General features: G+C 39.9%; 1 protein-coding gene across 1 annotated transcript in view; it reads left to right on the top strand.

Annotated features, from left to right (window-relative positions):
- The first annotated feature begins 8,352 nt into the window (after nucleotides 1-8,352).
- The window catches only part of SYT10 (synaptotagmin X), a 26,773-nt gene continuing 23,812 nt past the window's right edge, over nucleotides 8,353-11,313 (top strand). Inside the window, exon 1 of the mRNA XM_010147506.1 lies at nucleotides 8,353-8,424. Coding sequence (XP_010145808.1) covers nucleotides 8,353-8,424 — 72 coding nt within the window. The remainder of the gene's footprint in view (nucleotides 8,425-11,313) is intronic.

Below are 11,313 nucleotides of genomic sequence, written 5' to 3' on the forward strand. Positions count from 1 at the left end.
CGCGCAGCCGGCACAGCTCAGGGCGCATCCCCGCCTTAGGGCGCAGCTCCCCAAGCCGCGGCTCTGAAACTTGGCAGAGCCCCCGGCCCTTCCTGAGCGGGGCTTGAGATGTTTTACATCCCCGCCGTTAGCCGCCGAGCACGGCAGGAGAGATTTCCCACAGCCGGTGGGAACCTGTGGAGTCAGAGCAGCCCTCCGGTACTGGTCCAGGAAAATTTTGAGGGTGGGGAAATTCGGGTTAATTTAAATATTCCGAAGCCAGAAAAATTATTGGGGTCGAAACCAGGATTTTGATACCTATCTGTGGTGTCTTTGGTCACTGATTTCTGGATTGGCAGGATCTGTCAGGATCGGCTCCGCGCTGTGGCATTACGCTGTGCGGTACCCTGCACCCCTTGCTTTCCATGGTACTTGTTTGTAGGACGGGCTTGGAAGTCCAAGTTCCGTGCTTGATTTCTGCCAGAAGGGGTTGGTAACCTATTCCGTCTGTCTGTAAGTGCAAATAGGCACCTTGCATCATGGCCAACAAAGTGTACAGTGCAAATTAAATAAATTAACACCAAGTCATGAAAAGCAGCAGGTCCTCAGCATGTTCTCCAGCTGCCACCGCCACGGCTGTGACTTTTTTTTTCCTTCCAATGACAAGGATTTTACTACAAATTCCAGGGTATTTGTAGGATCTCACAACAAAACCAACCAACCAACCAAACAAACAAACAAAACCAACACCCTGTTGCCTGAAAGAGGAGCTATTTTTCTTTCAAACTCTGGTACCTTCATGGTTCACCCAGGGCTTTGCACTTCATTTGAGTGCTGAGTTTCAAGCTGTTGAAGTTGGGCGGGGCTGTGGGGGGGACTAGGTCCATCCTGTCCTGGCAGGGATCAGTCCACTGCAGGCACCCCTTCCCCTCCAGCCTCGCCACCAGGGCAGCAGGGCATGGGACGTACGGGAGATGCATGGGTCGTAGTGTCCATCCACCATCATGGACTTGTTGTGCTTTGTAAATGCCAACTATTAAGTATATTCTGTTTGCTCCCGGTGTTGTCTTGATCCAAATTATAGGAGGTTGCATGAAAATAAAATTACCCTACAGAGTCTGGCTTTGCAAAGATTAGTTTCTGTATATGATTTCTAGAGAGTACTGCACAGGGAGTCAGTGTTAGGTGTCATATAAAAAAAAAAGTTGATGTATGAACAGGTGGGATGTGAAGATACAAAAGTGACCCAGGAGGTAAACCCAGGTTTGCCATTTAGAAAATCTGAATCTTCAACACTTGCACTGTGTACAGTAACACAATCTTCCTTTTAGACATTTCTTTAAAGTCAACCATCTTCCTTTTTGGTGGGTTTTTTGGGGTTTGTTTTTGGTTTTATTTTCATTTGTAAACCCTAAATAACTTACAATTGCTGGATTAAAAATCCCCTGTTATTTAGCAGACCAGACTTCAGCCACTGGGTCTCACATCTCAGCTGAGTTCCTAAATCTCACTTTTTCCTCTTTAAAAAGAAACTATCATGGGTATCAACTGTATTGGTACACATATTAAAGATTAATAACTCTGCCAGTTAGCATATATGAATACTTTTTGGATCCAGAGGAGGAACAGACACACTATTGGTTTTGATAATTAACAATATTTTAATATGTAAATACTTGGATAGACAAGATGAGCATTACTCATGTAGTTTGGGAACTGAAAGGTTTTAAGTACAGTGTCTTGGCTGAGAGAAATGTGATCACTGAAAGGTGAATCATGCCATCTCTTCTGCTCTTCAAATACACATAGACTTCCTTATCATTTTTGTGGATAAAGTTGTCCACAGTGTTGAACACAGTTCTTGTTCATTAAAGGTAGAAACATTAAGTGTTATCCCTCATCATTCTGAGAATGAAACCATAAATGTTTGTGTTTTCCTGAAATACCCATGTCTCATACATAGGGTGGTAGCATTTGGTGTGAGAGTCCATATCATGTAGTCGTATCCTTCTGTGGCTGAGTGAATTCTGCACAGTTCTGGTGTCATGCAGCTGTAGCTGTATGGTAGAGGGGAGGAATGGCTAATTTAGCCCTATCAGTTTTGCTTATATCCCAACGATGATGCAGGAAGCACTTTCCAAGTGCATACCCATGCATCATGGAACCAGTTCAGTTAATTGCTGTCTGGGGCCCCAGCTACAGCAATGTGTTGTCAATTAACTCCAGCAACAAGCACTGTAGTGTGTGGAGAAGAAACGACTGTAGTAAGAAGATACTTGAGTTGTAAGGAGGACTTCTGGAAGATGTGAAGAAGATTAAAGACTGTGAAAAGATTATTACAGAATAATGGTTTATTATTGTATGTTGTTATGTTATAGGACCGGAGCTAAACTTTCAATGAAAATCCAAAAAGAAAATAGTCCAGTTTATAAAGAGGAGAAAAAAGAAATAATAGCTGGCTGTATAGGGATATCATATTATCTCTTTAAATGGTGGTTTCAGTCAGTTTTCGTAATCTCAAAAAAAAAAAAAAAGACACCTAAAACTGTCATGTAAGTAAGCATCACTAATGAGACTTCATTAAAGGAAAGGCATCTAAAAGATGAGGAGACCCATATTTGGAAAGAAAACAGTAGAGCAAGAAACACTGCAGGCAGTAGAAGAGTAGATGGTAGAAAGGAAAACAGACTGTTTCTGTTTAATACAAGAATGAAACCATGCTCTGAGAGTTGAAAACATTAAAAAAGGCAACTAGGTCTGCTGTGATATGGTTATGTTGGAGGATGTGATGATTGCTTTCCGTTCAGCTAGACCGTGAAAAGCAGCCAAGCTTCTCAGAGGAATATCAGCTACTAGAGACAAAAGATGCACCACCTAATCACAAGCTCAAAGCAAAATATGAGACAATATTAACCTCACGACCCAAGAAATTTCACTGGCAAACAGAGAGGCTAGGTACTGGGTTTTTTGTGACAGTGTAGGTGCCTAGGTATGAGAAAGAAGCATAACAAGGATCACAGAATCAAACACAAAGAAGAGGGAGCCGGAGTCAGAACAAAAATTGGAGAGTATGGTTTTGGAAAGGAGAGCTATTGAGGTTTGCTGCTAACCAGAAAAATAACCTCCGTGTATTTAATTCCTGTTATTCTCAGAGAAAAAAGAGTTTGGACATTCTTTCTGGACAAACAGGGTTACATAAAAGAAATGGCTGATTTTTCAATAGATTTTTCCTCTCAGTGACGACACCACCACCTTAGGACCCTCAATTACTGCTCGCTGCTTGGGTCAAGAAGGGGTAATCATATCTAGTGTAATGGATAATTAATCTATGGAATGCTCAGCAAAGAATCTTAGTGAGATAAATAATCTTGTGAATTTCTAAGAGCTTTAGACAATTAGCGAAGACATGACATCTGCTGTTATATTTTCTGCCACGGTAATTACAGGGGCTATTAATTCTCTCATCTCAGGGGAATGATCAAGAGAAATATTAGGGAGCTGTTTACATTTATGTTACCTTTATATAGTTAGATGACTATGTGAGCCTTCTTCTGAAGGGTATAACATTTTTGTCAAAATGCTGAATTAAATGTGCAACTGTTTTGTTGTTTGTTTGTTTTACACCTCCTTTATTTCCAGTAGACTTGGGCAAAATTATTAAGACTTTGACAAATAATAGGAAGAATTCAGGTGGAAAATAAAAGAGAACTGGATGTGCAGGAGCACACCTAACAAAATTTGTTTATAATCTGAGTAAATTATTTCCTAAAAGTGTCCAAAATTCATATATGCAGGTTGGTTATACCTGTATTTTGACTCAGGTTATCTGATTAATAACGGACTCTAATTTATTTTTGTCCGTTAAGCATCTCTCCTCATTTTCAAAGGAACCAAACACATCAAAGTCCCAGTTGGGAGCATTTCTGAAGGTTAAGCCAATTGCATAGAATGTAATAAGAAGAGCTTTGGCATCCTGCTCTAGGGAGACATGTTTAAGATTCATGGCATGTCCTCTGCAAATGGTGGGCACATTCTGCTGTCTTTGCTTGTTTTTAGGCCTGCTGGTCCTGCAGAACTTCACTGTCTCATTATCAGTCCTCATGGGGAACTGATGCTTACAACAGAGCTGGGACCCCAGTTGCTTCCTTGCCAGGAGGGCATATTTTAGGCACCTAGAGGGGCGAGAGAGTTCTAGAGAGTGATCTTTGCTCTTGCTCTTTTGCCTGTCAGATAATGTATTTGTTTAAAGTGACCATGCCAAGAGCGTCAGCTTCTACAGGATTGTTTGCTATTCACCTAAATATTCTACTCACAGTGATTTTATTGTCTTAAAAGTTTAATCTACCAAGTTTCTAATCCTATCCCTGATTGACAGTTTACTGTAGAAGTATAGAGGGAATAAGAAAACACTGGAGCATCCTGTGCATGGCCATTAGATAATAGTCTCACTCTTCCCTGAAGAGCAGTGTTGTGGGTCCTCCTGCTGTAGGTAGCATGAGTGTCCCATTGGCTGTCAGCTGCTTCTCTGACAGCTCTCAACCTGCTCATGGCAGCTGATGTTTTACATTTGTCTTGGTTCCTTTAAACATGCATGCGCGCATGCATGCATTTGTACACACACACAGAGAATATAAGCTGTAGGTGTACTTATGCTGCCTGGCTACATTTAGGGAGGAGAAAGAATAGTAGTGTGCTTGCAAGTTCTTCTCAACTCTGCCAAAGCAAGCATGAAGGGGACCAGAAATGGCTTGAATGAATTTGAAGACTACTGTCATCAGTGTAGGTCTGTCGTACAAGAAAGGAACATTTTTCTTCATGAGAAAGTAACTGTTGTGTGAAACAATTGAGCATTCTGTTACAGAGAAATACGATAAATAATAAACATCTGAAGAGTTAACAGACCAATTGTATTATTTACAATACAGCTCATCACCTGGTTTTGGCTGGGATAGAGTCAATTTTCTTCATAGTAACTAATAGGATGCTATGTTTTGGACTGCTGAGAAGAATGTTGACCAAACACTAATGTTTTATTTGTTGACATGCAATGCTGACATTAAGCCAAGGACTCTTTCAGTTTCTCATCCAGCCCCTGTGTTCCCAGCTTCTCTACAATAAGCTGGGAGGAGACACTGACAGGACAGCTGACCCCAACTGAAGGGATATTTCATGCCGTAAGATGTCATGCTCAACACATAAAGTTGAAGCATAAACAGAAGGGGTGGGACTTCTGGTGTGATAGCATTTGTCTTCCTAAGTAACCGTTACACGTGACAGAGCCCTGCTTTCCTGGGGATGGCTGAACACCTGCCTGCCCATGGGAAGAGGTGAATGAATTCTTTGTTTTGCTTTGCTTGTTTGTGTGGCTTTTACCTCACCCATTATGTTGTCTTTATCTCAACCCATGAGTTTTCTCACTTTTACTCTTCCGCTTCTCTCCCCCATTCCCCCATGGGGGGAGAGAGTGAGTGGCTGTGTGGGGCTTAGTTGCCAGCTGGGGTTAAAACACAACACCTATTCAGAATAAAGTTATTACCAGAGAGAAATATGGTTCTCGGGGGGAAAACTACCAGGATACTGAAAAATATGCTTTACCAAATCAGTGTTAACAAGTTGTGAAAACTAGAAACGCATCTAATTCAGCAGCTTAAAGGTAGAACATAGGGTAAACATGCCACAGAGACCAGATTTATTTACAGTAAATGCGAAGGCAGTCACAACAATGCAGAAGTGTTCAACATGCAGGCAGCAGTGATACACATTAAAAGCAAGAATTTCACAAAATAATCTTTATACATGTTTTGCAAAGAAGTACAGATGAAAAATACAGAAACCGTTCTAACAGCTGGAGGACAAATCTGTTACAATGAAGATGAAGAGAAACAGTGTTTTGCTGGATCTCATCATACGTGTGAGATGTTCGTGTTATAATACTGGGTAAGAATAAACATCACCATGAGAATTCAAAAATAACAGGAGCTGTGTGAACCTCGTTACAGTTACGGCATGCTTATGATTAATGGCAGTCCAGTGGGCTTATGATATGTTTTCATTTCATCTTCTCTGAAAGAGGATAATGAGGTTTCCTTGCAGGTGCTTAAAGAGACATCCTTGCTAGTGTGAAAGCAGCATGGGACCAAGCCTGAAGCTGGGATTTGTTTAATGGAGGGCAAGGGGGCCAGATGTGGGTTGAGCAGAGATGGGAGTTACCTCCTTTTGAGATTGAGAGTTAACAAGTAGAAGGTATGTAGGCCAGAAAAAGCCTTGGAAGTGGAGACAAATTACATTTGGTGTGTAGATACCAGTGGCCAATGTTCAGTGTTTTGCTTCCTAGGCTGCAGGAAAAACACGATGACCCAGTCAGGCAAAAGTGAGAGACATCTTCTCTAGTTAGGTGCAGCACACAAATCATGTACTGAGGCTCATGAATACACAGCTGTTGTGGCAAATTCCTTCTGATTTCTGGAAAACAAGATGTAAAGTGGTCTAGGAAAAAGCTAAACAGCTTTTGGGAAATACCCTGTATCTGCTGTACATCACGTAAGCTAAAGTCCTGTATATGGAGTTTGAAATGGCAAAAGAATCTGGAAGTTCTTTTTAAACATTTTCTTTAAAAATGTTCCATTTGTGGTTGGACAGATATAGATTATCAGATGCATTAATAAATAATATAACTTAGTTAAAATAGTTTTGACAAGAGATTAGTAATTTTTTGTTCTGTAATCATGTAGTAATTCACAGTGACAGCTGACTTAAATTTGATTCCCTTACTGTCAAGAAATATGGTGCCATAGAGCTGTTAGTCTTTAGAAGTGATATACCAGCCAGTAGATGTTGAGGGCTGCTTTGAACAAATTGAGACATCAGGCTGAATTAACAGCCTAGGAGGGAACACATTCACTGTAGGGTTAGAGTCAAAAGGTTTGAGAAAGGTCTTCAAAGTATGTTTCTCCAGGACAATAGGAGAGGAGATCACACGTAGGCTTTTAAGTGAAAGGGTATTTTTGCGATTTGAAATTTAGGTTGGGTTTTTTGACAGGTTCAGGTTATGAGAGGAAATACAAGGCTCTGTGCCTGCCACTTTCTGAGGCATGCTGAAGCATTATGTCCCTCTCTGAAGGGATTTGGATGAAATGGAGGTAATTGTGAAAGATCTGCTAATGCCAAGTGAAAATGAAACCCAGCAACTTTTTGTGTTCTTCAAATTTCCCCAAGAAACACTGAAGAGCAGAAATGATGGGTTGGACCAACTAGTTCATATACATGAGGATAAGGGAGATTTATTGGACCCAGACTTACTATAATTTATAAAGCTCCTGCTCCTCCACATACTAGAAAATCAGAGACATACTGATTTATCTGATTGAGCTGACTCCTGATATTCCAGACACAAGAGTTCCCTTTCAAGTGGTGGCTATGGAAAGAGGGAAGTTACTTATGGCTGATGAACAAGTGAAAAAATTAAAAGTTAAAGAAAATACGTTTGCAAAAAGTTGCAGAGACATTGTACTTTAAATGTTGAAGAGAACCAAGATCAGATATAGACCAAGAAGTGGGTGAAAAGAGAATTTTTTTCCCAGTGTTCCTTTCCCCCTGTTCTTTTGCTGCCAAGAGTACATTTTCTTTAGCACGGTCCACATCAGAGACACGCCTGCCCCTTATTCACATGGGCAGCCACATCAGGGCACTATCCAGTTTCTTTGTCCATTCAGGATCATGGGTTTGTGGAGTACATTTTTCCAAAGTTATGCATCAAGGGTCATATGTTGTCAGGGCACTGACTAAATGAACTTAATTCAGTTTGGAAAGGGAAATCTGCTGATGTACATGTTTCTGAATGGACTCATGGGAAGAACTTTTCTGAGGCAAGTATCAAGCAACAGACTGTTGGAAGCCATATGTATTGGTTTGCATGGCAAGGTTTTGGTAGTGGGGGAGATGCTACATGGGTGGCTTCTGTGAGAAGCTGCTAGAAGCTTCCCCTGTGTCCAATAGAGCCAACACCAGTTGTGTCACCAGCCAGGATGGACCTGCTGCTGACCAAGGCCGAGCCCATCAGCGATGGTAGTAGTGCCTCTGGGATAACACATTTAAGAAAGGGGGAAAAAAACGGGTAGGGGAAGTTGCAGCTGTGGGGAAAGTGTGAGATGTGAGAGAAACAACTCTGCAGACACCCAGGTCAGTGGAGAAGAAGGAGGAAGAGGTGCTCCACGTGCCAGAGCAGAGGTTCCCCTGCAGCTGATGGTGAAGACCATGGTGAGGCCAGCTGTACCCTGCAGCTATGGAGAGTAATGGTGGAGCAGAAATCCTGTGGAGGATCCCATGCCGGAGCAGATGGATGCTGAAAGGAGGCTGTGACCCCATGGGAAGCCCATGCTGGAGCAGGCTCCTGGTAGAATCTGTGGATCAGTGGAGAGAGGAGCCCAGGCTGGAGCAAATGAGGATATTTCTGAAGTCCTTGCCTAATATGAAAGACTGGCTATCAGGGAACCTCTTATGTTGGAAATGTTTCTAGGGATATTTATAAAAATGCAGAGAGATTTTGAGGTAAATAGAAATCACACACTTCCTAAATAGACATGTCTTTCTTAAATGAGAAATATAAAATTGTCCAAAATTCAGTATCTTGAAAAAGTAGTTTTAAATAGAAAACTGTGAGGAAACAGGATACTTCATTTCAGGTATGCAATTTTATCAAGACTATGAAGATGACATTAAGGACAGAGGACAGTAAAGGAAGATCACCAGGAGTGAAATGGTAACTCCTTTGAAGTTGTTGGACGATTTCCCACAGATCAGAACAGGGTGTTTGAGAAACAGGACTTTCTTCACATTTCTGAGTTTACCCAGCATGAGAACAGGAATGGCAAAAGCATAATGAATGCTGCATGCCCTGATGAATACTCAGAATTATGTCCTGTTCAGTGCAAATGTGCAGCGTCGAAGACAAGCTGCAATTACCAGGTCAGAAAAGAGTTGTCAAAAAACTACTTGGATTTTGAGATGATTTTTCTCTTCCTTCATAACAGAGACCCATGAGAACATTGCTTACAATGTTGGCAATTAACGTCCCAGCAGAGTGAGTATATCTTGTTCCACCTCTAAAAACTTAGGCAGTCTGAATTTGTCACCAGTTCTACATCTTTAAATAATACTTACATATGTGAATTCAACCCTGACACATACATCATTCAGTATCCATTTTCCTTACCAAACAAGTTTCCTTGACAGGGATGTGAAGAAACTCTTAGTCTGCAGAACTTTACCTTAATGTTTTCTATTCTTAAACCAAATTTCCCATAAAAAAGGTAATAGAAGAGACATATCCAGTCTAATATACAAAGGGTCTGGGAAACTTCATTTGATTCCTCTTCTACCGATGATTTCATTCTTCACATAACAGCAAATCTCTCATAATTACTCAATTGAATGACTGTCAGAAATCAGGAAATGAAGCAATATGCTTTTTATGTCAATTTATATGGGATACTGATTGCTTTTTAGCTATTATGGCAGTAAATGTAATTAAATGAGGTTTTTTGTAATGATTTTTTTTTTTGTCAAATTCCTGGCAATTAAAATATTTCATGTTTCTGTTGAGGTATTCATTGTATTCTGAAGTACAATATGTGAGGTTGTTTAATTTATTAGTAAAATAGCAAAAAATGAGACTATAATTGGTACAACTGTTTGCAGAATTAACTCCTTTTCTCTACTATTGAGACTTCAGATGTTGCATGTGATTATTTTAGGGCTATAAAACATATATTTGCTCTAAAGATTTTGGGGGTTACTTAGAATTTGAAATGGTTTCATGGAAATACAGGGGGAAAAAAAAAAGCTTAGAAAAAGTTGAAGTATGGGAGTAGGGGTTGAAAAAAAGACACCAGGATATTTGAAGGCTTGAAAACTGTCTTGCGGTGAAAAAATTTATTATAGAATTGGCTAGAAATGCTTTGATGGAATGTTTTTCAGCTGATAGTGTCTATTAATCAAATTGAAACTCTGCTGGAAGGGATCAATTTTCATATTTCTAGTTTTGAAATGTTTCCAACCGTTTCAAAGTTGTTAAAACATCCTCTTTCAACATTTTCTAAATGAAAAAAAGACCCAAAAACCCCACTCAATTTTTCAGCTCTAAAAGCCTTCCTCTTACAGTGTAACCTAATGTAACCTAATTATGCCAACCATGTCTATAGTGAGCTGACAAGATGGCAAATGACTCAAAATTGAATTGTTTTTTGTTTTCTTTTTTTTTTTAATTTCTAGTAGATCATCAACATTTTTTGAGAGTTCTACTTCAAACTCAGGTTTTGAGAATGAAAAAATATTTTGTCCAGCTTTATTGAAAATTCATCTTGTTCAATTTAGCAAAAAGGTTCCTTCAATGGAACTGAATCTCTGCATTAATATATTAAATTCACTTATGACCACTCTCTGGTACCGAGGCCAACTTGTATGCAAGAGCCCCTCTCCATGCTATTGAAATCTCTCAACTACTGAAGCAGAAGAGCTACATCCAAACCACCTATTAAGAACTATCATTGGTTTACTCTAATTCCTGATCCATGCCCAGGTATTGGTTGGGAAAGAATAGACTAGCCCAGTTTAAAACAGTTCCAGAGTCTGATACAGGCAATTGAGTTTCAAGACCTGGGTTTGTTTTCTGACACAGTTTATTTGTATTTTGTATAGGCATGTCTTATGAAGCATATGGTATCATTTAATCTCTCATGCAAAGGCATGAAAGAAGAAATGACTATAAATTAAAACTACAAAAATACAAATGAGAAATACAAATTTGCAACAAAGGGATTAACCCCTGAAAGAAGCTGTAAACTCAATGTCTCATAATGACGTCTCTTGTTGTCAAGATAAGACAGTCTGCTGCAGAACATGCACACGCCCAGTAAAAATTACTGGGCTTAGGAAGGATATTAGGGTGAACACTACATTAAACCAAATCGCCTAATAATCACTACTGGAAATAAATTATCTAGAAAAATCATACTAAAAAATATTGTTTGCTTCTTATGTTACATTATTATTAGATATAGTTATGCATCCATTCGTTTTATGGAAGCATCTTACATCAGAATATGCCTTACGAATTTCTCATTAAGCTTACGTGCATATTCCAAGGGCTACATTTTAACATTTAACTACAGGCAGAAAAGGAGGACACCTTTCCCAAGACTGGCAGGAAATGTTCAAGGAGGCATACTCCTGTTCAAGAAAGGGCAGAAGTTCGTGCCAAACTCTTTAAATCAAGAAGCACATTCTCTGCCGATTCCCCCATGACACTGACCAGGATGTAAATGAAGTAAGGTTCAG

This window comes from Eurypyga helias, unplaced genomic scaffold, assembly GCF_000690775.1.
Source record: "Eurypyga helias isolate BGI_N326 unplaced genomic scaffold, ASM69077v1 scaffold1922, whole genome shotgun sequence".
NCBI lineage: Eukaryota > Metazoa > Chordata > Aves > Eurypygiformes > Eurypygidae > Eurypyga > Eurypyga helias.